Source organism: Eucyclogobius newberryi, unplaced genomic scaffold (assembly GCF_026437365.1).
Source record: "Eucyclogobius newberryi isolate DKJ021-1_F unplaced genomic scaffold, fEucNew1.0.hap1 SCAF_2, whole genome shotgun sequence".
NCBI lineage: Eukaryota > Metazoa > Chordata > Actinopteri > Gobiiformes > Gobiidae > Eucyclogobius > Eucyclogobius newberryi.
Genome location: NW_027315834.1, coordinates 15,644,596 through 15,672,258, shown reverse-complemented (window position 1 = coordinate 15,672,258; position 27,663 = coordinate 15,644,596). Strand labels below are relative to the sequence as shown.

The following is a 27,663-nucleotide window of genomic DNA, read 5'->3' as shown; positions in this document are numbered from 1 at the left end:
TCCCGAGTGTCCAAAACCAATATCCTTCTAAAGTTGGCTTATGGTTATAAAGTTGAATAAAGTTACAATAACTCATTTTGAAAGACCAACACGAACGATTCATTGATATAAAAATGTATTGTCACACTGTTTGTACATTCAAACACTAAATATCAAATTAATTTAATTTATTAAAGGCCATTTATTTGAACATTTATATAAATACAAGACTTCAAACAAAACATACCACATAAGATACAAAATGTACAAAAACGTGTAAAGCACGTCCTTTCTGTGCTGTCCAACAGCATCCACGTTATTACCCCAGGAATAGGCCTAAATCCTGGGTGAGGAGTTGAGATTAAAACTTCCTTTGCCTCTAGTAAGAGTCCAGTTCGATGTGGGGTCTCTGTCCTCTCCAGACAGGAGTGTGTAAAAATACAGGGGGTGCCAAGTAGCTGGTTCAATATTCCTCTTTTTATCTTCTATCTTCATTCCTGTTCATCCAAGCACCCACTGGTCAGACTGAGAGGAATTCAACTGTACAGACTCACTGCTTTCTCCATCCATTTGCTAAAACACAAGATTGTGAAACATCAAAATGGACATATTGATGTCAAATGTCTAAAGCACATAAAGCAGACCTTGTTGGCAATAGATCTGAGTTTTCCCAGCAGGGTTGGCTTTTTGGCATAGACTACATCATCGTCTTGTTCTTCCCCTTCGTCCAGTGCACAGCTGTCTGCGGCGGGCAGCTCACAGTCCTTATTGGCCGACATCACTAAACGAGAGTATTTGTACTCAAGCCTACGACACAAGACAATGGCATTTGAGACAATACATTGTACAATAGACATTATGAACTGACTCTTTTAGTCCCTAAGTCCTGGCTGTGGTCTTAAAAAAACAAAGTGGTGCCACTAACCTCTTGTTTTTCTTCCAGAAATAGCAAGTAAGAGAGATGAGCAACACAGCCACAAAAGCTCCTCCTCCCACCCCGACCTTAAGCCACAGTGCGATGGCCTCACAGTGGGCGGAGCCTCGTGGGGGCAGTGACACGCCTTTGGTGCACACCTTTGTTTCATTCCACATGAAAATGATTTCCTGAAACCACAAACACAGTATTTCCATATGATGTGTTGGTGGGCCATTCCCCAGACTGTAGGGGGCGCTGTACCTGCATGCCTCCTTTGCATACACCCTCGATGTGGTGGTAGTCGTCCTCAGTGCAGCGGGGACAAGCCCCAGAGCTTTCCCACAGGAAATGAAAGGTGCATCCATCACAAGTGCCTGCTGGACAAGAGCTGGGCAAACACAACAATGTAAAGCAAACAGCACTAGTAATTGTTTATCTGCATCTGTAGAATTTACAGTATTTAAGAGATGTAAAGTTTATTTGTTCACCTAGGTACACTTAGCTCTCCACGCTCTGACTTTTCCGGGTTACAGCGGACAGTGATGACTGAACTGCGACCCTTTTCACATGAAGCAGTTGCTTGGGTTGATCTGTGGAGTAAATGGAGAGTATATGTGCATACACAATAAGCTTTAGCAAAACAGTGAAAACAACTTCCCATTGTGTTCAAAACCAATATAGTGGAATGTACCTGTAGTAGAAATTTATATCTGGTACATCTCTTGTATTTTCCTGAAACAAATCAGGTTTGGCATTTACCCCATCAAAGACTGTGTCAACTGTCACTCCTGAGAAAATGAAAACAGAAAAAGTGAAAAACAGGACATATTTACGCATGCCCAAAATGTAACTGATTATTCATTATACCAAGAAAAGTGTCTGCGAGGCTGATTGACTGAGAGGAAATGGCCATCCTAAAACCCCGTCCGTCGGCTGGGATGATGGTTGATTGACAGATGAAGCTGTCCACTGTGCTGATGAACTGAGAGGAGTCACTCTGGCTGTCTTTGCTTGACACGTCTGTGACATTATCTGTGCACACCGCTGCTCTTCTGCCCTGCAACACAGATATGGAAGTCACACAAAGGATCAAACGATTCCAAGTACCCAACAATGTGAAGAGCAATTATTTTAGTATTATTTTTAAGGAGACATTTTGGAGGAAAACTGCAGGAAGGACATTCAGTACATTTTCAGGCCCGTATCTGATCTCTCCGCACAGAGCCTGGCATACGTGCTGTAGCTTAGACCACTCGACTACTCGACACATTGCTGTACTTCTGAAGTAATAGTGTAGTAACTTCATGCAGCACACTGTACCTCATTGCCACAGAGGCTGATGTTAAACAGGTGGAGATACTTGGTGCCTTTAGATGTGAAGCTCGGCCCAATGGTCAGAGAGGCCACATTGCTCATAGCACTGAAGTCAAAAATCAGTGTGCGGTTATTCTCTGTATGAGTGAACGAACAGTCGCTAAAGCAACGTGAATGTTCCTAAAAATGAAAATTAAATTAGATGAAGAAAAGCAAAGAACATTGCTTGAACTTGCATTGATTTTGCACTAATAGTAGATTACCTTATTGCTCATACTTCCGGGGCCACAAGCAACGCAAGTGTCCTGGCCATAGGTGTGACGTCCAGCTAAATAAGTGTTGGGTGGACATTCCAGGCATCTGTTTGTGTCCCTGTCAATGTAATAACCAGCAGGACAGGGCACACAGGAGGAACCAGCCTGAAGTGAGTTATGGGGTATGAGGGCGCAGGCTCGACACGCAGACGCAACCCCATCCAGGACGTTGGTCACACTGATGGAGTAAAGCTTCACCATGTCACTCACATAGCGGCGCATCTGCAGAAACGTGCTACAATTACACTGGAGCTGTACATTTCATAAAAGAACAGGGACTTGGATATGTGACACCCACATCTTGAGCGTGGTTGGTCTTCTGAAATGCCCACGTGTATGTGACCGAGGCATTCTTGGTCATGACGTGCGAATAGGTCTGCCTCACTTTACTGCCCTCCCAAGACTCCACCACTGTGGTGCTTTTGCGGTTCACGTCCTACGGCAGAATTAAAATGTGATTTTAGTTACAAAACATATTTAATAACACAGTGTGACCAAGTGTTAAGTGTGAACCAAAGAACACACCATCATAAAGTAAAGTTCACAGTCAGCAGAGCAAAGGGTTTCAAATTCAAAGGTTATCTGACCAAAATCACCTCCGGTCATCCCAGAAAGTGACGCTGGGACTCTGTAAAAATAAGATTAAAATGATGTTTTCTTTATTCTTAGGTTGTACTAAACAAAAAGCAGAGGAAGTCTGACTTAAAGAACTTACTTAAAGCCGGGCACATGTAAACTGAGGATTAGATAATCATTATCTGAACTTCCTGCTCCACTGCGAATGTGGTCTCCTGCTACTTCCCATCCTAAAATAAAACCAGGAGAACATCTTTATCACAAACAACCCTTATTCTGTTGTTTAAGTCATGGCATATTAATTGTTTTTATTTGTTATTATACTTACAGAAAAGAAAAATCTACAGCTGAAATCATGACTCCAGATTATTCTTGATTCTATAGTTTTTAATTAATGTCCTTTGTATTAACTAAATTTAAATAATTAAATGTTCTTACCCTTCCCACATTTAAAAAAAATAATTAAAAAAATAATGCTATGCCTGGAACAAACATCTAGTCATACAAAATACAAAAGGTGGTGGAAAGTAGCAAAATACAAAAGTAAAAGTACTGTACTTAAGTAAAATGTTTAGGTATCTGTACTTTACTTAAGTGCATTTTACATAGGATACTTTTTACTTTTATCTGCTCTTTCTACTTCATTACATTTTTTTTAACTGGACTGAAAAGTGGAGGTATTTTTTTCTTTCAGTTTTAGACCAGTTTTTTTAAACCATGTTTATGGTGACATTTCCCCAACATTTTTAAGAGTCTTGTCTCCGAGCAAATAAAATTTGGTTGTATACAGGACCAGGGAAATTACTTTTGATTTTAAATAATCAGGACATTTCTTTATTGAGATCACAATTTGATGCTTAAATAGTTTTGTGTCCTTAGGCCTTAGTTATTTTATTACTTGGTTTACGGATCCGCCGCACTTAGATGATTGATTTATACAATATAAATAAAATAAATTATTATATATATATTTTTTTATAAAGTACCGCCGACAAAGCAAAATAGCATTAAATTAAATGTAAAAAGCGGTATTAAGTCAAAAGACAAGAGCCCGTGAAGCAATTTCTCACCAAACTCCTGCGGAAGTCTGTGACGGAGCGGGTCTGTCGCCCGTCTCTCTGTCTGCTGCGCGCCTTTATATCGCAAATACACATTTTAAACCCGTTTACCACATTTTCTTCAGCGCGTTATGCCGTGACTGGGTGGGTGGGGGAGGGTGCACACTTAAGCATCAGTTCTGTCTGTCTAAAACATGCTAAATCCATCTACACTCATCTGCGCGCCGCATCTCTCTCCCCCTCTCCCCCCGTGGTGCGTTTTGGGCAAACCCGGAAGAAAACATCTTTTGAAATTGAAATTATATTATTTTTCTTATATTCCTCTATAGTTTACACATGTAACACTCACCGTTCATTTCATCGCAGTTAGAGTTCCCTACATTGAAGCAGGACGTCTTCATGTTTACCGGCAACACATTCCACCATTTATACTCATAGCCCAGGACTGGCTCTGTACCTGCAGGGCACTTTTTGCACACTATCACACACGCCAATGTTGAAACAAGCATGAGACATTTAAGATAGATTACGTTTGCACTAGAAGAGAAGAAAACAATTCACCATAAGTGCCATCGGAGTGCGACCCCAGTGGGCAGGGCAGACAAGTGGAGTCGTTGCTGTTGTAGTAGCCGGGGTTGCACGGAGGACAGGGCTCTCGCTCTCCAGTGGCTGGCAGCTCTACTGCCCCAGTGATGTTCTCAATACAAATTTTAGGCTCCACCCAACAATAAAGCACTTGTGTCTGTAATGAACCATTTAATGTGATTGTTTAACATTTAATTTGCTGACCTAAAGAGATAATAAGAAGCTGGAAATATAAAATATAGACTTTAAGATGATTTCACCAACAAAGGCTAATGTTGCTTACCTTTCCTTCGTTGTCACATGCTTTGTGGATCTGGAAGAAGTCCTTCTCTGAGCATGGTGGTCTCACCCTACACTCTGCCCATCCTTCATCTACAGGGACAAAAACAGATAGAATTCAATTAAAAATGCATTGTAAAATAGTAGAATATAGTTGATGTTTGAGTTCATACGTGAGTAGTGATTTTCAGGGCATGGGGTACAGGAGGAAGCCCCCTTCACAGAATAGGTGTTGCTGGGACAGGGCTGACAGGATGAGGAGCCCAGGGCTTTGTTGAACCATCCAGGGCGACATGGGAAACACTCGGATGTGTAAGCCACTCCTTATAAGTATACAAACAAAGGCAATCAGTAACGTCGACATAGCTCAAAGCTGTGTGATGTTAACCCAAACCTCACCTTCTATTTGAATGTTTTTAAGCAGCACAGGATTTACCCTTTTTCCTCCCACTAAGATCCCAGTTGTTCTCCAATAAAGAATGTTTGTACCTGTCTTCAAATTTACCTGAAATTACAACACAACAAACTCTGTTTCGTCTCTATGAAATTATATTATCATAAAGTATTATTATTATTATTATTAGGCCTGAGCGCCACAAGCTGGCGAGAGGCCTATTAGTCTCGTAAGGCCGTGCGAAGCACGGCTGCGAAAGTGCGCACGCAGTGCGCACGAAATCGAGCGCAAAGCGCTCGCCCACTTCCAAACACTCACTAACGCACTCCTCCACTCATGCACGCCCCGTGCATACTAATTAGTTGTAGGAAAATGGAACATTACCGTTGTAAACGGGCGAAGCCCGTGCAAAAGTTCGCACTAAACGAGCACTTTACATTGGGATGTATATAAAGCACTCATTTGCGCTAAGTAGCTCACGAATACGTTCCCCATCTCTTGCATGTTCCGTGCATATAAGCATGTAATGCAAAAATTGAACATTATTACTGTATAGAGGGCCAAAAACACAAAGTGGGCGGAGCCCACTCAAAATTATCGAAAGTACCCGTCAGTGACCAGGGACCCACACCATGAGGTAGGAAAGCGCGAGCGCTTTCCGAAAATGTATAGTTCATGATATTTGAAAAATGGGAAACATTGTTTTCGCATCGGAATATTCTTCTTCTTCTTATTCTCGGGACCAACCCCCCTATTTTTCACCCAGTGAACATTGACGAAAAGTCACAAAAAATTGCACACCTCTAAAAATCGTGCCTCTCTACATTATGGCTATTTCCCTTTTCTAAAATAAAAAAATGGCGCGTCAGCGCCCCCAAATGTACCAAAAATGCATTGAGAGATGGGAAATGACCCAAAAAAAAATCTGATCGTAGAATCATGAAATTTGGCGCAGAGGTAGATGGTGACAAGAGAAGTAAAAAATATTATTACGGCAACGCCGTCCGCCCAACCAAAAGTCGGCCATATTGCTTCAAAAATGGCTAAACATGACTTCGGAGTTTTTCCAAACGTCGTACTTTTATGAACTCCTCCCAGGGCGTTGGCCCTAAAAAGCTGAAGAGTGGGACATCAAAAGTTATCCAAATTACATTGATATCTGTCACGGTCTCTGTGCGGCGAAGCCGCAAACTGTAGCAAGAATTTCAGAAATCTCCCAAATTTAACATTTCTGCCGTTTGCGCAGATAAAGTCCGAATTGCGTCAAATTAGAATCAGTTGTTAAACTCTTTGCCCTAAACCTACTTGAAGTGAAATAAATTAATTTGGCGCCACAGCGCCCCCTACAGATTTTATATGGAGATTAAATGTTTAGTTTTGCGAAATTATATGAAATTTGACTAGCATCCCCATCAAAAAAGTCAATGAGACCCATGTCATAATTGTTATGGCGTTGCCGTAACGATGACCGAAACCTTCCATGTTATTCCAATGGGGAAATCGCCAGAACATGTTTACACTTTAGACTTTCACAAACTCCTCTTAGGGCGTCAGCCCTATTAACCTGAAATTTGGTGAGACTCATCTTCAGGGGTGGACCATCAAAAGTTATCCACATTTTTATTCAAAGAGTCACGGTGTCTGTGCGGCAAAGCCGCACATTTTGCCAAGAATTCAAAATAAAATTGCTTTTTGATGGTAAAACAAAGGGGAGAAGATGTGACAGCGTCACAGATTCAGCAGTAGGCGTAATAAAAGGACAATTGGGGCGCGTTAGCGCCCCCTCCTCTTGCGGCGTGGTGGCGGCGTAGCGAGGGCCGATCATTGCCGCTTGCGGCTATATTTATTATTATTATTATTATTAGATATATACGTAAGTATGGTGTATGTGTTCACTGTACTTACTGTGTGTGTTCCCCATTCCCCATTGCTAGTGACTTTAATCCACTTCTGGTCATCGTTCTGAGCCATTTCCTGACACTGCTCATTCTGAACCTAGATACAAAAACAAAGCCTTGAAACTTGAAATATTTGGATTTAATCAAAATACAAATTTGAATGATTCAAAGACTATTACAGCAACATGCATGTGAGGGTAGAATGCCCCAATACCAGTATCAGTATCACACAGAGCATAGGATTATAAAGAAGATTGTAAAACATACGTAAAACTCAAAGAAGATGTTGTTGTCTGAATACTGGTATGTGAATGAGACAGAGCCTTGTTTTTCCAAGTGGACAGCATAAATCAGAGAAACTGTACACTCATCCCGATTAGATTCCAGATAAACCCCCTGCGGCGTCCAGGATGAACTGCATTAAGACATTACAGAAGAAATACATACTCAAATATCTTTCACATTAATAGATTTTCTTGTTACATGGTTAAACGCATTATCGACTTCTGTGCGCTGTTGTGATTGTCACCTGTTGCAGGTTTGAATGTCATCTCCAGAGGGACTCGTATCCAGGAAGCTGGCCATGCTGGTGAAGCCTGCAGGGATGGCATCCCACTGGTCAAAGCGAAGGCCGCTGCCGAGTGAGTATGAGCCAGCAGCACATGGTGTGCACTGCTGTGTGGACATCTCCAGATACATGCCAGCTGGGCATGAGAACGCTACAGCAACATGAGAACAATGATGAGCAATAATAAACCTAAACATTTATTATAAAAGACTCACAGCAGTCCGTTCCCCTGGTTGGAGGTGGCAGGTCTGAGCAGGAGCCCAGTCTGTGGGGGATGGCCACTCTCCATCGTGAGCCGGTGCTGTCACACTCTGTATACTGGTAGTAGTAGTCTGCCTGCACATACAGTATGCCAATAAAACATCAATAAACCACACATAAACACAACTACAGGTTGCACAAAAGAGATCATGTTTTGGCAGTGCACTCAACTGCTGACCCTGACTGCCAAGGCAACGACTGCTAATGGCCCATTAGTGCAGAAGAGCAGGTTATTGTGTGACCATTGTGTCATTTGACCTTTGAATTCTAATAGCATGAATGTTTCCAAAAGGACTTTAAATACAATTTAAATAACATAAGGAAAACATTTATCCGTCCCACAGTGGGTAAATTGCTGTTGATACAGCAGCAAAAGAATAAGCCATAAAGTAGCATAGCAAAATAGCAAAGTTACAAAATCAAAGCAACTTCCAATGTAATTTGTTTAATTGTTTTGCCTTGGATAATCTCCATTTCCTCCGAGTCTGCTGTTCACTTGTCCAAGCAGAGTGGAAGCTGCAGCAGATCAGATAAGTCTAATGACCCCCAGTTAAAAGAAACAGAGTTAAATGGACTAGTGATTTGTTACTACAAAGACCTTTAGTCATAAGTGTATCATATAGTGCAGCAACAAACACTGCTATTCATGTGTCCCTCTCTCCTCTCATGAAAACAGGAGGCGTGAGCTAGCATTTTAACAGCCTCATTTATATGTAACAGTATTCAGAGATTCACCTGCTGTTCGCCTGTACGTCTGTCAGGACACGGGCAATAGTCTAGTGCTGGCTAATGCATTGAAAGTGGGGAAAAGGTAATACTGATAAAAAAAAGACACAAGCTAATCCTCTGTGCAGGTCTCCCTGGTGACATGCTCCGGTTGTCATGGAGACAGATGAGCAGAAGGACAGGGTCTGAGGTGGACTCACAGCAACATTCAGACATAAGACATCACAAACAGTGTGGCATTTGCTTCAGTCCAAAGCCTGGATAAAGTGTTATATGAGGGTTCCTCCTTTCTATGCCTTTACTAAAGTCTGTATTTCATTTAAGTCATAGCCAGGCTTTTGTTGTGGAGATGTGGCTCCAAAAGACAGCCAAGCCCAAGCACAGAAGAATAAAAAGAACTGACAGTTATCTAGACATTACAATTTAAGCCGATCAGCACAATACGCTCAGACCGCGGCTGAGCAAGTCAAATATGTAGCGAGAGGCTAAATAGCAATCAATCCACATCAGTCGCACTTCAACAATAATTGCTCAACATCGTTGTCAGAAAGCACACTGGTTAGTTTAATTTAGCATAGGATGCCTGGTGTATTTCTATAGGGCCAGGCTATGTAAAATAAATGTGGTGGCGAAGAAAGAGACGATAAACAGCAGAGCGCGCTCACCTCCTCACAAGCCCGCAGGTCTCTGCGCGCGGGCGCGACAGCGTGAGCGCTGATGTAGAGGAGGACACAAGAGGACCAAGTGGCCCACTCCCGCATTCTCACCCCGGATTACAAAAGGACAGATGCCCGTCCACTGGATCTAAAAGCATCAACTCCTATATCGAGTGTAAAGTGCTGGTTTAAAACACTGTCAGATCGTGCGCTCTCTCTCCTCCCACAGCGCGTCTGCCATCGTGATTTAAGGCGCTTCCGGTCTGATGACAGCAAACGGGCTTGGTCAGTGTTACACGCCATCAAATGTTGAATTAATTTAATAATGTTTAAATGCATTGATGCATTTTTGCCAAGTAAAATAGGTACATTTGTAAGGCCTATTGCCAATGGCAAATAATACAAACCAGCATAATTCAATTTAGCACATTAGAAAGAAAACAATATTTATTTATATTCTACCCATAAAAATAGCATGATAAAGATCTACACAGATGTGTCTATTCTGGACACACACATCCCCTTCATTGTCAGCAGGGGGCAGCATCCCTGCAGTTATATAAATTAACACGGTACGAAATAAAAACAGGGAAACGCAAGGGAAGAGAGAGTTTTTATGAGAATAGGCCACACTGGCCTCAACAAGTCATTGAGTAGGAAAGGCAAACCTCCTACCGGTTTATGTAAGCACTGTGCTCATTCACTGTACAGCATATGACAGAGAGAGAACTGAATTAGTTTTATGCTTTCAAAATAATAGACATGAATTCAATCAGCTGAATCTTATTACAATCCAGTCACAAAAATATGCAAGGCTATATTTGCTTAATGAAATAACATAGGATTAATTGGAAGATTATAGTGTAGTGTGTTATACAGTACTACAATCCCTTTTTTAGTATAACGCCATTGATCCCCTGTCCACACTCAATCCAGTAGATGGCGGTAAATGCACCTTTTCAGCTGGTTGTAAAAGAAGAAGAAGAAGAAGAAGAAGAAGAAGAAGAAGAAGAAGAAGAAGAAGAAGAAGAAGAAGAAGAAGAAGAAGAAGAAGAAGAAGAAGAAGAAGAAGAAGAAGAAGAAGAAGAAGAAGAAGAAGAAGAAGAAGAAGAAGAAGAAGAAGAAGAAGAAGAAGAAGAAGAAGAAGAAGAAGAAGAAGAAGAAGAAGAAGAAGAAGAAGAAGAAGAAGAAGAAGAAGAAGAAGAAGAAGAAGAAGAAGAAGAAGAAGAAGAATACAAACAGGGAAATTACGTAATGAGCAGGATCAAAAGTTGACAGAAGAATACAAACAGGGAAATTACGTAATGAGCAGGATCAAAAGTTGACAGAAGAATACAAACAGGGAAATTACGTAATGAGCAGGATCAAAAGTTGACAGCACAGGCCAGGGCTGTCGCTAAGGATTACTAATGCTTTGGACAATGTACTTTACACTACTTGTCAGTACATCGGGCATTATTTTACAGTGAAGAATGTGAAGAATGCTTCTTTAGTGTCAGATGTTGGTTCCCTTAGTGTCTGCTCGGGGCTTTAGCTTCTTCACCCAAGTTTCCATTTCCATATATAGGCCGGTAGAGACCTTCCTGGACAAACGGTGAGTTGTTTTGTACAGAGCATGACAGGATTAACTTAATTAGTGCATCAACATGACATCGAACCAGAGTGTGGCCATTGTCATGGATGACAAAACTTACGAGGTAAACAAGAAAAATCTAATAGAAAAGAGCGACTATTTCAGAGCCTTGTACAGCTCTGGTATGAGAGAGTCCAAGCAGGACTGTGTGCAGCTGCAGGGGCTGAGTGTGTCCGGTCTGGAGCTGGTGCTAGAGTTTATCAACACCTCCAAAGTGCAGATTGTCAATGAAACTCTCGAGGACTTGATTGAGACGGCCTCGTTCCTGCAGGTCACCTCAATCCTGCAGCAGCTCAAATCTGAGGTACGTCAGGAGAACTGCGTGCAGCTGTACAGGCTCTCAGAGGTGTATGGGACACATGACCTACGCAGAGCTTGCCTCAAGTATATGACCTGCTATTATCACCCCATGCTCCAGCAAGCTGAGTTTAGCAGTCTGCCTGTGGCTGTCAGAGAGCAGGTCAAGGAGATGCGCATGACTGGCACTGCCACTTTGGTGGTCATTGGAGGTTTCACCTGTTTGTCTATGGAAGTGCCTATTCACGAAGAGCCCTGGTCTATGCTGAGGTTTGAAGAGGTGGAGCAGAGATGGAAACCTTTGGCAAACAACCTGCCCACAGATATGATCAATGTCCGTGGGTACGGCTCTGCTGTTCTAGACAACTACCTCTTCATTGTGGGGGGATACAGGATGACCAACCAAGAGATCTCTGCTGTACATTGCTACAATCCCTTTAGGAACGAGTGGACCCAGGTTGCACCACTCAACCAAAAGAGGTTAAAAAAAAAAGCAACTTTGTGTTTTTCCCACAGTCAAGTCTATAATGATTGTTTTCTTCTTTAGATCAAATTTTAAACTATTAGCAGTTCAAGGAAAACTCTATGCTGTTGGAGGTCAGTGTTTGGGCACAGTGGAGTGTTACTGCCCTGAGCAGGACTGGTGGACCAGTGTATCGTCAATGCCTGACCCTCTGGCTGAGTTTTCTGCCTGCGCATGCCAGGGTGTGATTTATGTTATGGGTGGATATACCTCAAGAGGTAAGTGTACACTTGTTTTGTTTTGAATGTTAGTTTACCCTTATACATGATACTGTGCCATTTAGTTTGAGCTTCAACACACACTGTTGCATCAGTTGTTAGAGTTCAGTGTTAAGCTAAAACATAAAGCATTATGTGAACTTACCCACTATACAGTCATTCAACTGGATGGATGTTTTTTTTTTCTTTCATTTAAAATAGACCGAAACACAAATGTCCTGCGGTACTGTCCCACCTCTGACACATGGACAGTGCTTCGTTCTTGTTCCGCACATATTCGTAAGCAGCAGATGCTGTCAGTGGAGGACACCATTTACCTGGTGGGAGGTTACACTCATGAGCTGGAGCCAGGGCGGAGGCGGCCCAGTGAGACAGAAGATGTGCTGACTGTGCAGTCCTACAATGTCACTACAGGCGAATGGCTCCAGCTGAAAGAGAACACATCCAAATCAGGTCTGAACCTGACGTGCGCACTGCACAATGACGGCGTGTACATAATTAGTCGTGACGTCAGCCTACCCACAACTCTAGAGTCCCGAGTCTTTCTAAAGTACAACATCTTCTCTGATGCCTGGGAGTCTTTCAGGAGATTTCCAGCATTGGGACAAAACATGCTGCTCTGCTCTCTTTACCTCCCCAATGAACTGTGATTTTCAGTTTCAAGCTATGCAACTTGTGAATTGAAAAATGTTGATTGCACAATCCTGAAATCCTATCCTGACTCTTCAAATCCTCTACTTTTCTGGTGGAGGATCCACCAACTGGTTGTCTCCATTAAGATGTCATTGCTTTTGCTGGAATGTTCCACTGTATGGAATTGCAAGCAGAGGGCCAGACCAGCCCAAGTTACATGTTAAACAGTAAAACACCTGTAATTGAATGAATGCAAGATAGATAAGTTTAATGCCATACTGTAGAACATGTATTTAAATCAATAGCATCTCCATGGAGACGAGCAGGTGCCGAATCCCTAACAGAAAAGTTACATAGTGCACCTGACATCACCTGTTTACACTATTTATTTAATATAATTATAATAATTTATGACTAAACATGTCGATCTGATAAAAATAAAATGGCTTTGGTTTTACAGCACTTTTCCCCTTCTTTTCAACTAAAAACAATGTATTTTTTTTATTATCCTGGTTAAAGGAAGCATGCAAGAAGTATAAAGTATACTATATGTTTTAACTTACAAATCGTTCTGTTTTGTTTTTACAGTTTTTTTTTTTAGTTTTTTTTAACATTTATACTGCCATCCTGTCTTAACTCTTTTTTCAAATGATGATTTATTTTTTATTTTATTTGCCTTTTTTCAAATTGACAATTTCTTAAATGTTTATAAGTTGTTAATATTTGTGTTCTTACAAAATAAAACAATATTATTGTTGAAACCTATTCATATTTATCTTTTACACAGCAGATAATGACATACCGATGATTTTAGCGAGGGCCGATGAGCTCAACTGATGTTTGAGGCATATAATAATGATGATATTATCAATATTATTAATAGATTATTATTAATGATAATAATACATCTATCTATTGCAATAACAACATTATTTCTATCTCTAATTTCAATTCACCTCATATTGATTATGTTTACATTGTTGTTTACTACATATATGTAAGTAGCGTTGAAGCTATAAAGAAATGGACAGCAGAGGGCAGCACACACTTTCCCTAAATGTTGAGTTTTTATGTGGCGTAGTTCACCTTCACAATGACTTGTTACAAAGGTTTTAATAAGATATAAATGTATATCCTCTTTTGCTGTGTGGCACATAACACAATATAATAATGCCTAACGAAAGGCTCTGACAGTGGCGGTGCTACAGGCTACACCATCACACTTATATAAATGTGTTATTGCAGAGGTCATGGACAATGATCCACTAGTATATATGGCTTCTGTTGTTGTGTTGAGACGGATGAACAGGCAGGATTGGAGTCGTTTAATTTGTGACCGGCCCAGGAAATAAAGAAATCAATTCTGGACATCAATATTTTAGATCAATCTGAGAGCGTGGAGGGTCAAATCACTGTGGTCCTTGTCACACCTCCCCTGTAATACTGTTGAGTCAATCACTGCTCAGAGAACTAAAAAAGAAGTGTTGGGATAAGATACTGAATGACAGGCTGCTCTTATAGGCAATAATATTGGAACAGGGCATTCTTATTGAGGACAAGCACATAAGGCAGGTGCAAAAAAGACCACACTGTGTTGACATACTTACATACAAATTATTCACTATACATATTAACTTCACGTGATTCTGTATTAAGCATGTGCAAAGGAGGGTTCGTAGTGTGTGCGCGCGCGTGTGTGTGTGTGTGTGAGCGAGAGAGAGAGAGAGAAATTGAGCGAGAGAGATACAAGGACACACAGCACTGCACTGAGGGGAGGGGAGAACACACTCCATACTCCATGCACAGCATCACCAGCCACTGTCACAATACATTCTTGAGATTGTGTGGAAGATGCATGCCTTCCTAAGAGGAACAACAGCAGAGGATAGCAGTACAACCTCTTAAAGGACATTTTGCACAAAGAAAAAGCCCGCAGCCACGTTTAAGATCAGATAAAGTAGGGATTTGTGCAGCCATCGAGGATCTTTTAAGAGGATCTACCATCAATGTTCAGTTGGACTTGACTTAGGCTTGCTCCTGCCACTACTATCTGAGGAGTTTGTGTTTTCTCTTTGCTTGGTGCAGCTCGGCAGTGGAAAACCTGCTGGTAAGATCATGAGTGAGGCAAAGAAAGGCGAGCTGGCCATTCGGGATAAAGCCATTCTACACCAGCAAAGGAGACTCAAACAAGCCACGCAGTTCACACACAAGGACTCGGCTGACCTCCTGCCACTGGACGGGCTCAAGCGACTGGGGACGTCTAAGGACTTGGTAAGTGTCAAAGATTTCTTCCTTGAGACTAAATAATGAGCCAGAGGACAAAGAGGCAGATTGATACAGCCCATGGTGTACATTTAATTTGTTGGAGCAGCATTTAATGTTCAGAGACTTGTAGTGGAGTCTCTTCAGTCTCATTCAGTACACAGGCCACAACCCCTCAAATAGACAGAAATGTCATCTCGCATTTATACAATGGAGCTGGTGCTGTGGCGCCCGCCGGAATGTAAAGTGGAGCATCACATCCATTTCTGCCTCCTCTTAACCTGAAACTGTTGTGCGTGAAGGTGGAAATCCCAGTCCTCCTCCTGACACACTTCTGTGCAGTCTATCTGTCACATGGCATTATGAATTGTGGGTTATTTTGCATACACATTTAAAAGAAAGATTTGCTGGAGAAATAATGTATTATTCATTGTTACATAAAGGAGAAATAACAATAAGGCTACTTAGATAAAACATTTATCAAGACAGACAATTAGATTTACTTCCTTCATTTGGACTGTATCATAGAGAGAGACATATATGGCTGCCAACAAAGCATAGATTTTACATAAAGTGAAGAAAATAAGGGTTTGAACAGCCTGCAATTGTGCAAGTTCTCCCACGTAGGAACTATGTAGGGGTCTGAAATTTTCATCGTAGGTGCATTTCCACTGTGAGAGACAGAATCTGATCTGAAAAATCACAGGCTTGTTTAAATACTTATTTTCCACACTTTTTTTGTGTATTTATTTTCTTGAGTTATCATAGAATGATGTGATTTAAAACAAAACTACTCCTGAGTTATGACATTCATATGCAAATCAAGCTTCTAGTAAATCATTTAGTTCCACTGCTTCATATATACCTATTATTTAGAAAGGCAACCATAAGAGTGGAAGTGGAAATACATACTTTTATTTTCAAACATATTTAATTATATTTTTTATAATATTTAGTTAGTAGTGAGACCCATTTATTATGACATATACTACATATACTAGCTATACTCTAGCTTTTCTGCATTTTTATATAGGCCACACAATGACTAAAGATGGCATTTTTGAAATACAGTTTTAAAAATATGTTACATGTTATGTCGCTGTTACATCTTGATATCATTTCCTGCTCTGCCTGTAGTACCATGTTAAACACAGACCAGTGAGCAGTAACAGCAGCAGAGGTTGTTATGTAAGACCTAATTTGTTTTGCTGCACTTTAGCCTCAGGTCCTCTCTGCCTCAGCAGCAGAAACCGCAGCACTGGCCCAATGTGTGAGGAGCAGTGAACATGAAAAGGGCAAAACCCAGGATGTAATGGTAGAACAGAGCTAAAGAGGTTGAGTTGTGCATTTATTTAACACAATAACACAAATACCTAAACCATGATTTAGGAGGGCATTAGTGACAGTTGCAGAGACTGGAGGGCTGGGTGGGCATCACTGGCTCTGCCCTTAGGTCCTATCTAGAAGACAGGGAGTACTTTGTTGGGATCGGTAACTGTCTCTAAGACAGCATGGCCTTCAACTGTGGGGTGCCCCAAGGGTCAATCCTTGGTCAGTTAAAACATAGCAAAAATCACAATTTTGCACACGACACTTACATTTAAGTTTCATTGACAGCAGGTGAATGTGGACCAGTGGATTCTCTCTGTCACACACAGAAACAAAGATAAAGTGTTAGCTCTAAAAATAAACTGAGAGATTTAGGAGTAATAATGGATTCAGATTTAAATTTTAGCAGCCACATCAAAATCCATCAGCAACTTTTTACCATCTAAAAAACATTTCCAAAATAAAAAGTATAGTGTCTAAACCAGAATTGGAGAGACTTATCCATGCGTTTGTCTCCAGTAGATTAGACTGTAACGGCCGCTCACTGGCCTCGCCAAACGAGCTGTAAAACAGCTGCAGTACATCCAGAACGCTGCTGCTCGGGTCCTGACTAGAACCAGGAAGTACCATCACATTAGTCCTGTTCTCAGGTCTCTGCACTGGCTCCTGTGGCTCAGAGAATAGACTTTAAAGCAGCTCTGCTTGTGTACAAGTCTCTCCATGGCCTAGCACCAAAGTACATCTCGGACATGTTAGTGCCATATGAACCATCTCTGGTGCCTGCTGGTGCCAGAGTCAGGACTAAACATGGACCGGCCTCCTGCTGGTGCCAGAGTCAGGACTAAACATGGACCGGCCTCCTGCTGGTGCCAGAGTCAGGACTAAACATGGACCGGCCTCCTGCTGGTGCCAGAGTCAGGACTAAACATGGACCGGCCTCCTGTTGGTGCCAGAGTCAGGACTGAACATGGACCGGCCTCCTGCTGGTGCCAGAGTCAGGACTGAACATGGACCGGCCTCCTGCTGGTGCCAGAGTCAGGACTGAACATGGACCGGCCTCCTGCTGGTGCCAGAGTCAGGACTGAACATGGACCGGCCTCCTGCTGGTGCCAGAGTCAGGACTGAACATGGACCGGCCTCCTGCTGGTGCCAGAGTCAGGACTAAACATGGGGAATCTGCATTTCAGTTTTATGCAGCTAAAATCTGGAACAGTCTCCTTGAGGTTGTGAGACAGGCATCTACGCTGGCAGTATTTAAATCTAGGCTAAAAATGGTTCTGTTTAGCTGTGCTATTGAGTGAAGGCATTCTATCTACAATTCATTCATTTTAATTATATTTTCACGTAATTAGTTATGCTTTTATTTTTGTCTTGTGATTTATATTGTCCTGTGATTTTAATATGTTCGGTTGATGCCATCTTAGCCGACTAATGTTTTTATTAGTTGAGAAATAATTTTACGGGGAATAAAAGGATTTAAATGTAGGAGAGTGCATTTCTGGAGTTTTTGAAGTGAATTGTAAGTTTGATCTACTTGTTTACATATAAAGACACTACATCTCTGAATGCATAGTTATTATTTGGTCTTGTTAGTGCAGTTTGGGTCAGATGCATGATCAGATACTGAATAGTTTTAAGAGGCCTTGACACGTCCACTTTTGTCGTCTAATCACAGGGCATGTCAAGATTTCTTTCTTTCTCTAAAAAAAATATGTGCATATTTTTGGAGTATGGACCTCATCACTATCAATAACATCCCTTTTTAACTTTTAGTTTGATGAATGTAATTCCAAAGGCTTTTCGAGGTGTGACGTCATTACATTCTGGCGTCTGTAAGCAAGTGTACTACTACTTCTATGACATTACCCTCTTTATTCTGCCCCTTTTGTGCTATTGCTAATATTATTTACAAACTGTTACAAATGTTATTTTCTTTTGGGATTTTCCCCCTCACTTTTCCACTTTTCTTAAAAAACATAAAAACAACTCAAACAAACAAACAAACAAACAAACAAACAAACAGGACAAAACCAGAAAGAAACAAATTAAGTATACTTGAAAATAAGGAGGGTGGGGCATCCAAAGAAAAAGAAATGTATGGCATACAAAGTCCCAAATAAAAGTCCCATTTAGTCCATATGTGATTTTTTCCATTTTCCATAAGTCGGTTGTGATGTCGGTCCAGTCCTTAATCGTCGGCGCAGTTTGTGTCATCCATTTTTTTCTTTTGAGAAAGGCAGTGATGGGAGAGCTATTGAGAAGAACAAAATGAACTGAACTGAGTGCTTATTACTCAAAGGACGGATGAAGGAGCTGTACAAATATCAGTCCTGGGATCAACAATTGCAATTTGGAAATGATGAAAAAGCTAGTTTGGATTATTCTGATTAATGAAGAGCATGCTGCAATCAAATCAGCCGGAACAATCTTGACTATCTGAACCATTTCAAATTTTACTCAAAAGGCACTGTACGGCAGAGCACATGCCACTCAGCATCATGTATCTCCTTTTGGCTGCCAGCGATTCCTGGGCAAATTGGTTCACCTTGGAGTGTATTTTTTGCTTAGGGTTAAGTCTCTTTGAGGTGTTTGTGTGGACCTTGGGATGGGAGGCACCACGCTGCCTCAGCTGCTACTGCCTCATGGTGGAGGACTGCATAGGGCTAAAAATACTCCTTCAAACACAAATGACTAAACAAGCTCAACAACAGAGTGGAGCACACTGCACAGTGAGGTAGAGGAACACAGCTGCTGGAGTACTGGGGTTTCATTATGAGGAATAACAATTGTGAAAGTTGCAGAATTGAAGAAATGACAACCTGGGGGTGGTTTGAAGTATCAATGTGACGTAAGGAAGTCTGGTGTTGCAGGGGACGCCCACAGCAATGAAAGAGGCCATTAGATAGATCACATGACCAATGAATGCGGGAGAAACGTCTGGTACAGTCAGATAATCAGTCCACATGGCAATTAGCAGCTAATCTGGCTCACAGAGAGGAAATACAGGCCACAAGAATATAGTGCATCAACCCATTGTTTTTTTCTGTTCACTGGCTACAGGACTGGTTCAGACTGGTTCAATCTCAACAGAACACTCATGAGTAAAATCAGTGTTGCCCGGGTGTAAAAGGAGAACATCGTCACATTATGTACGAGGAGCTACATAAAAGCACTCATCGAATGGAAGAATAAAAGAACTGTTATGAAATCGATGCCATTTACTCTCTGTTGATGCGGTGTGTAATACTAAATCAAACACGTCTAGAGTCCTCTTCAAACAGATCAGTAACAGAACATACTGCAATTCTAACACAAATAACAAATCTGAAATTGAAATGGTAAAAGCTGATAATCAGATGTAGGGCAAGCTCACCTCACATATGGGAATCATTATTTTATTCCAAAGTGTCAGACCTGAATATCCGCAGATTAGTCACTTTACTGGCCATACAGTTCTATTTGCAGAGAGATCGATTTAAATCTTATTATCATTTATGTCCAGACAGTTGCAAAAGCCTTAACTATGACACATAACAAAATAGAAGGCATTATATAATTTAAATGGATTTGATTATGGAATCAACTTTTTTTGACCCTGGAAAAATAGACATCTAAAATAGATCAAACCGGATAAAGCTGAAATAAAGAGTATTGTCTATAACTCTGCTGCCAGCAAATGAGCTTGTGTTTCAAATCCATGACCTGATGAACAGCAATAACAAGCCATCATACATCTAGGGATTCATTTGTCAAATTAAACAAAGGAACAAGTCAAATGTCTAATTGAAGAGAGTCCTAATAAATAATGTGGAAAGGGGTCAAGAAAAGTAAGAACCTAAAAAAGAAATTGTATGTAGCTGTTGCGCACATTAATTCAGGTTTTGGATACAAAGGCAACACAAATGTAACACAAATGTAACCAGCAATCAAGAGCGGGGAGCCGGAAATCAACATGGCTTTGGGCTTCACACAGCACATGTCCTGCAAAGTAACAACATAGTCACAGGCTTATGATCCCCAAGGCATGCAGCCATTCACATTTGGTCACTAGCTGTTGTTTTTCACTAATTAATCATTCGTATAAACATAGCAAATCTAAGATCCTCTGGCATTCTTGTAAAATGCGGAGATGCTTTGTAAAATGTGACATGAAGTGGTAACTTATGAAGCTACCTTATGTCTCGGTATTCAGACTAGAAAATGGGTGCACTTATAGGTGAAAGCGATGGAAAAAGCGATGATTAGAGGAGGGGATCTTTAGCACCAGATTATAAGGACTAGAGAGATGCTCAGACGCAGCTGCAGCCCAAAGAGGAATGGATGGTCTAAATTGATCTCTGACACATGTGATTACTCCTATTAAGATTGTTTGACGTCTGAGAATGAGCTGGGCAGGGGCCTGTGAGCTGTACCATCTGAACATTAAACATAAATCATACATGTCTTTGCAGTTTGCATATCGACGTAGGCCAAATCACATGAGCTGAGCCCTACCCTAATAAGGATTTGTTTTTTTAAGTCTTGTACTTTGTGCGTGCGTGTGTCTTTGAAGCACGCAGGGATAACCGAATATTGAGCAAGATTCTCAAAAAAAGAATGATTTAAATAATGACAGGAGTTTGTAATATTAACATTTTGAGTTTGTACTTATGAGGCCTACTTTGGTAACTGTGAATCTAACAAACCATAAAGCTAAAAATCTATGCAGTGCTGTAGGCCTTTCTTCCACGTTTACATAACATCTGTTCTGTTTTTAGCAACCTCATAACATCGTCCAGCGGCGCTTACTGGAGGGGAACATCACAAGGCTTAAAGGGGAGGCTCAGGATCCCAACGGCAGAGTCCGGTCCCCTCTGGCTGACACCAATGACAAACCCGTCCTGGACGCAGAGGAGCGCAGTGAGAGCACAGCTGATGACTCAACTGAAGAGCGTGAGTCTCTGGAGGAGAGCGAGAGGAGCCTGCGCTCAGATGAAGAAGATGACTGCAGCGAAGTTGGAGCCCGACAAACAGCAGAGAAAGGTGCACTAACCAACCTGCAGGTCCAATGCAAGGTACAGACAAGGTTATTTTTTGTAACTAGAGCTTTTTCTGAGCGCATTATGCTTTGCTATGATTGGTTGAATTTGCCTGTCACTCCCTCAGAACATAATGAAAGCTGAGCAATTGGAGTAGTGGGAGGTTTTTTGAACATTCTGTGCTGCCCATAGCTATTATAGGAATAATTATAATATGTATAATAAATGTTGTAATGCTGTAAGTATGACATAGGCATTATTTCACCTGAGGGGTCCATCATTTGTGCATTCAGCAGGTCCTTTGTTACTTATTGCTCAGGTTTAGTTTACGACATATTATTTTTTTCAGTAGAATGTTCTCACATATCCTGAAACAGGTGAACCACCTGATGGTTATATAATAATAATAATAAATATAGCCGCAAGCGGCAATGATCGGCCCTCGCCACGCCGCCGCCACGCCACAAGAGGAGGGGGCGCTAACGCGCCCCAATTGTCCTTTTATTACATCTACTGCTGAATCTATGACGCTGTCACATCTTCTCCCCTTTGTTTTACCATCAAAAAGCAATTTTATTTTGAATTCTTGGCAAAATGTGCGGCTTTGCCGCACAGACACCGTGTCTCTTTGAATAAAAATGTGGATAACTTTTGATGGTCCACCCCTGAAGATGAGTCTCACCAAATTTCAGGTTAATATGTCTAACGCCCTAAGAGGAGTTCGTGAAAGTCTAAAGTGTAAACATGTTCTGGCGATTTCCCCATTGGAATAACATGGAAGGTTTCGGTCATCGTTACGGCAAAGCCATAAGAATTATGACATGGGTCTCATTGACTTTTTTGATGGGGATGCCAAAATTTAGTTGTGTGTCAAATTTCATATAATTTCGCAAAACTAAATATTTAACCTCCATATAAAATCTGTAGGGGGCGCTGTGGCTCCAAATTAATTTATTTCACTTCAAGTAGGTTTAGGGCAAAGAGTTTAACAACTGATTCTAATTTGACGCAATTCGGACGTAAAATTTGGGAGATTTCTGAAATTCTTGCTACAGTTTGCGGCTTTGCCGCACAGAGACCGTGACAGGTATCAATGTAATTTGGATAACTTTTGATGTCCCACTCCTCAGTAGCATTTTCACCAAATTTCAGCTTTTTAGGGCCACCGCCCTGGGAGGAGTTCGTAAAAGTACGACATTTGGAAAAACTCTGAGTCATATTATTACGGCGTTGCCGTAATAATATTTTTTACTTCTCTTGTCACCATCTACCTCTGCGCCAAATTTCATGATTCTACGATCAGATTTTTTTTGGGTCATTTCCCATCTCTCAATGCATTTTTGGTACATTTGGGGGCGCTGACGCGCCAATTTTTTTAATTTTAGAAAAAGGAAATAGCCAGAATGTAGAGAGGCACGATTTTTAGAAGTGTGCAAATTTTTGTGACTTTTCGTCAATGTTCACTGGGTGAAAAATAGGGGGGTTGGTCCCGAGAAGAAGAAGAAGAAGAAAGAAAGAAAGAATAATATTCCGATGCGAAAACAATGTTTCCCATTTTTCAAATATCATGAACTATACATTTTCGGAAAGCGCTCGCGCTTTCCTACCTGATGGTGTGGGTCCCTGGTCACTGACTGGTACTTTCGTTAATTTTGAGTGGGCTCCGCCCACTTTGTGTTTTTGGCCCTCTATACAGTTATAATGTTATTTTTTTGCATTACATGCTTATATGCACGGAACATGCAAGAGATGGGGAACGTATTCGTGAGCTACTTAGCGCAAATGAGTGCTTTATATGGTCGTCATCCCAATGTAAAGTGCTCGTTTAGTGCGCACTTTTGCACGGGCTTCGCCCGTTTACAACGGTAAAGTTCCATTTTCCTACTACTAATTAGTCTGCACGGGGCGTGCATGAGTGAAGGAGTGCGTTAGTGAGTGTTTGGAAGTGGGCGAGCGCTTCGCGCTCGATTTCGTCGCACGGCCTTACGAGATTAATAGGCCTCTCGCCAGCTTGTGGCGCTCGGGCCTAATAATAATACATTGCACTTATAATGCAATTGACAGGCTTGTCAAAGCGCTACACTCATGATCATGATCATAGTCATAATCTATTCGCTCCACTTGGTGGTAAGCTACTATTCACTTTGTCACACAGCGCCTTAATATATAAGCAAGGTGTCTTGCCTAAGGGCACAGCAGGGTCCGAACAAATCAACATAAAACGGAATCTCCTCAGTGGAGACTCATAATAAACAATATGTTCAAATTACTTCTATCAACTATTGGTGCATCTAAAGACAATGAAGCAAATGAAGATGCATGTAACAGGGATGTAGATATTACCAACAAATGCTTTATGAATAATGTTGACAAAAAATACAATTTTGAAAATGATGACGACCCCATTAAAATTAAAATCGGCATCGCTTGCATTTTTCCTTTTTGTGATGGTTTGTGTTGTCAAGCTAATTTGTGTTAATGATTTTATGTGTTAAACAGACTGTGACACTTAACCTACTAGAGTCAGCAAAATCATTATCACACATCTGCAAAATGGCAAATTTACATATTACAAATTGATATTGATATGATACAAATTATTACCATACTTGTTAAATAATTAAAATGAACAATTTGTGAACTGTTTGGGATGAATCATACTTAAAAAAACAACTTTGTATGTGGATAGATTTTTTTTCTTCTGAAAAATATTGTCTTCAGCTACACTTGCTTTGTACTTCTTGGCAAGCTTGAGTTGTTGATCAGAGGGAAGCAAATGCTAGTTCATCCAAAAGAGCTCTGCCCAATAATGACTCCCTGGTGCTGGAGTATCCAGCATTCGTGCCAGATGGATGTGTGAAAACACCATGACACCAAAATCCCCTTGTCTTTCCCACAGTGCTTTGAGACTGATGTCAGGGTCTCCATCAACACTGGCAGTCAACACAACTACATCTCCAGCTCCTTCTGCCAGCGCCTCGGGTAAGCTCTAAGCTCATGGTCTCCACTCAGAAAGTGAGCAGACAAACATAACGTACTGTCAGCATTCATTGACATTTACACAGCTGCCTATAATCTCACTCTTAACACTAAATACTCCTGTTTCCCAGACTGGTGCCCAGTAAAGATGGCTGTGCAGTCACAGATCTGAGGCTACATATGGGCTCCAAGAAGCTCCGGTGTTCAGCCTATGTACAAGGTAAATATGACAATAAACTTAACATTGTATATAATAGTCATGTGAAACAATTCATAACTCTTGTTTTTACATCATTGCGGTCAGTTCTGAATTTCTCACATACCTTTATGTTTTGTTGCTATGTTGTGTGTTATTCTGTGTGTGATTTTAACTGACTGTAGCACTTTAAGATTTGTTTTTCAAATGTAAAGTGCAATAAAAAAAATCCATTAAAAAAGTCCATTATGATTATTGTTATCACATGTCCATTGTTCTTTGTGTCTCCAGACGATGAGACGTTTGAGCTGTGCCTTGGTCTTCAGTCTCTTATGGAACTTAATGTAAGGCCCCCATTTAAATGCAAATACATATACATATTATATAATCACATTGCCTCCTATTTTAATCTTTATGCATTTAAATTAGTAGCATGATACATTTTGCGTTGTTCTCTTTTGAAGAGCTACTTAGGTCTTAGTTGTTAAAAGTAAGCAGCCATAATGGAAAGTGAAGTGAAGAGAGTTTGAGCAAAGGCTGTGACTACCATAGAAATTATAAGCAAGGCTGTGCTCTCTTATTTTAGGCTATCGCTGCATATGGATGATATAATGCTCTGTTAATCATGGATTTATGAGACTTTTTCACATGCAGTCGGTGTAATCCCTCATTCGTCTCGGAGTGGTCCATGGTAGTCATCTGAACAATGTTTTGCAATGTTTCAACCCTCATCCGAAGGTCATTTGCAATCTGAAGGCACTGGTCTGAAGAATTAGAATTTATATATATTTGGTTGTAACCAGATCTTGTTTACTTAGCCTAGTTTTGGGTTGTTTTACCCTATTGTTCTATTTTGAGGAGAAAGCTGGCAGAGAAAAACAAGGTATAAAGTGGACTAGTAAACAACATCAGGGCAGGTTTCAGGTTATAACTCCTTCCTTAGTGCAGAGCTAATATAGCTCTCCTTCCCTTGGGACAGTATAAAGTATAGCTCTTCAGACCAATGCCTTCAGAATGAAAATTCTGGATTGGAGTCAAAACATCTAGATTGCAAAATACATTGTCCACCTTTGAAACCTTTCTCCTTTTCCATTTGCACCAAACTTAATCTGTATTTGTCCAATCAGTGACTTCTATGACTCCCTCTCATTTCCAGGAAGTATTTTTTTTTTCCAAAGATGGGAACTAATATTAACAACATGAATTAAGCTTGTAAAATATTGTAAAAGTACATTGGACCAATGCTTAATTAACCTGTGGTGGTGGTGTGTCCCAGTGCTGCTTGGACCTGAACAGTCAGGTGCTGAAGCTGCAGGGCTGCAGTGATGAGCTGCCCTTCCTCGACACCTCCTCTGACGCTGAGTGCCAACACGACTCCAATAAAAACCTGTGAGCCTCACTGGACTCTGCTGACCGCTGTCTCCTGACCGCTCACAGTCATGTGATGGAGGAAGTCTTATTGCCAAAATGTTGTGAAAGTCTTTCTGTTGAGTTTACATCATTGTATTTGTACAACTCACTATAATTTTTGCTTAATTTTTTTGGGTGAACCTAAACGTTATGAGCAATGCCTTCCTGAGTCTAAATTGTTGTTTATTCTCGGAATAATCTTCTTCGAAATGATTCTGTATCTGAACCTTTTATGATTCAAACAAATGTGTTAAAATTAACTCCTGTAATCTTAGGGATTTGGAAAGCTTCCTTTCACTTGTCAAGTTCAACTATATGAAAAAAGCAACAATTCCTTTCCAATAATAAAAATGTTCCTCCTCAGGGTGCCGTTTACAGCGTTCCAATTACGTTTCATGAAGTCTTGTAGGTGCATAAGGCTACCTCTAGAGACAATTAAAAATCAGATGATATATCTGTTGCTATCAAGGCCTTTCTCTGGTTCTCGAAGAAAACCGCGTGCAGATCCCAGTTCGCTCTGAGCACACCGTTAGTCTTAAGGACAATAGTCTTAATTTGTTTTCTCTCAACCCTCTATCTTTTTTAATCAAATGCGACATTCCACCTGCATGACTTTGTGGACATTGTACAGGTCTGCGTGTTTGTGTACCAGTGAGTCTTCATGGAAGCTGTAAGAAGTGTACACAGTTACATCCTGTAATTTGAATCATGTTATAACATATGTTTTCCTCACAAAATAATAGTTTGTGATTAACAAAAACAAATAATAATTGAATCGTTGAAAGGTCTAAGACAACCATTGTTCTGTAACTGCCACGTGTCTGAAGAAAAGGCTTTTTGTTTTGCCTTTCTCAACTGGTCTGACTCTGTGCATCTTCTACGGCAGAGGTCATATATTTATATTAAACGTAAACAGGAAGTGAGCCACGTTGCAACCAGCAGGACAAGACCAAGACTAAGGCCGACCAAAACTAAACCCAGTATAAAGAGAGGAATTCTGGACCTAATCCAACTTGAACAATTCACTTTTTTCAACACCAGTTGCTATGTGATTACAATCTTTTTCACGATGTTATAACTATTGGCTTACGACCATTTCCACAATCATTGCATTTTGGGGTTTTGATGCATTTGACCAGATGTTTTTGAACAAATTGACTCGCGACTTATCTCTGTGCCAAATCTCTTCAACAGTTTCTCGGGTTTTATGCACTTTGTTCATCATTCTCCAACATTTACGGCAATGTTCATTATGAGTGATATTACAAAGTCACTCCTGCCTCACTGACCGAACCATCCAAATGCCATGTGATTATGTTACATGGGTCATCCTAACTCATAGATCTGCACACGTTTGTTTCATCGTTAATGTAGTGACTTTACATGCGTGTGAGAGATGAACCAGTGTATGACAGACATTTATTTTTGGTGTTTCTGTTCCTCTAAACAACAGTATTTTCTTTGTCTATATTAAAAGGGTATTCTGTCTAGTCCTGTCTGTTTTGTACTTTTTTCAGTGTAGGGTTTATAAGATTCCTTTAGACTTAAGAAAACCTACAATTTGACCCTATTTCTGAAATAAAATCCAACATAACTAGTTGACAGCCAAATCACTTTCTTGAAGCACTGGTGTCCTTGCCA

At 40.8% G+C, this 27,663-nt stretch overlaps 3 protein-coding genes across 4 annotated transcripts; 2 read left to right on the top strand and 1 right to left on the bottom strand.

The window, feature by feature from the left end:
* Nucleotides 1-152: 152 nt before the first annotated feature.
* Nucleotides 153-9,763, bottom strand: elapor2b (endosome-lysosome associated apoptosis and autophagy regulator family member 2b). Of its 2 annotated transcripts, none has more exons than XM_072453693.1 (22): nucleotides 9,534-9,763; nucleotides 8,097-8,217; nucleotides 7,843-8,032; nucleotides 7,581-7,728; nucleotides 7,321-7,410; nucleotides 5,421-5,526; nucleotides 5,195-5,344; nucleotides 5,026-5,114; nucleotides 4,719-4,899; nucleotides 4,507-4,635; nucleotides 3,239-3,329; nucleotides 3,049-3,151; nucleotides 2,822-2,959; nucleotides 2,473-2,745; nucleotides 2,216-2,389; nucleotides 1,763-1,952; nucleotides 1,587-1,683; nucleotides 1,384-1,485; nucleotides 1,157-1,283; nucleotides 905-1,083; nucleotides 624-786; nucleotides 153-552 (listed from the first exon to the last, which is right to left on the bottom strand). In XM_072453693.1, the coding sequence occupies exons 1-22, from the start codon at nucleotides 9,627-9,629 to the stop codon at nucleotides 481-483; spliced, it is 3,009 nt and encodes a 1,002-aa protein (XP_072309794.1). In that variant the 5' UTR covers nucleotides 9,630-9,763; the 3' UTR covers nucleotides 153-480. The 2 variants fall into 2 exon arrangements, with proteins under 2 accessions (XP_072309794.1, XP_072309796.1); XM_072453695.1 differs by having other exon boundaries at nucleotides 9,636-9,763.
* Nucleotides 9,764-10,798: 1,035 nt separating this feature from the next.
* klhl42 (kelch-like family, member 42) lies at nucleotides 10,799-13,290 on the top strand. Its single transcript, XM_072453696.1, has 3 exons — nucleotides 10,799-11,934; nucleotides 12,002-12,195; nucleotides 12,397-13,290. The coding sequence occupies exons 1-3, from the start codon at nucleotides 11,171-11,173 to the stop codon at nucleotides 12,843-12,845; spliced, it is 1,407 nt and encodes a 468-aa protein (XP_072309797.1). The 5' UTR covers nucleotides 10,799-11,170; the 3' UTR covers nucleotides 12,846-13,290.
* A 1,319-nt stretch (nucleotides 13,291-14,609) lies between these two features.
* On the top strand, nucleotides 14,610-27,512 carry nrip2 (nuclear receptor interacting protein 2). The gene is made up of 6 exons (XM_072454172.1): nucleotides 14,610-15,099; nucleotides 21,177-21,473; nucleotides 24,337-24,419; nucleotides 24,548-24,636; nucleotides 24,904-24,956; nucleotides 25,889-27,512. Exons 1-6 carry the CDS (start codon nucleotides 14,944-14,946, stop codon nucleotides 26,003-26,005), a joined length of 795 nt encoding a protein of 264 aa, XP_072310273.1. The 5' UTR covers nucleotides 14,610-14,943; the 3' UTR covers nucleotides 26,006-27,512.
* The last annotated feature ends 151 nt before the right edge of the window (nucleotides 27,513-27,663 follow it).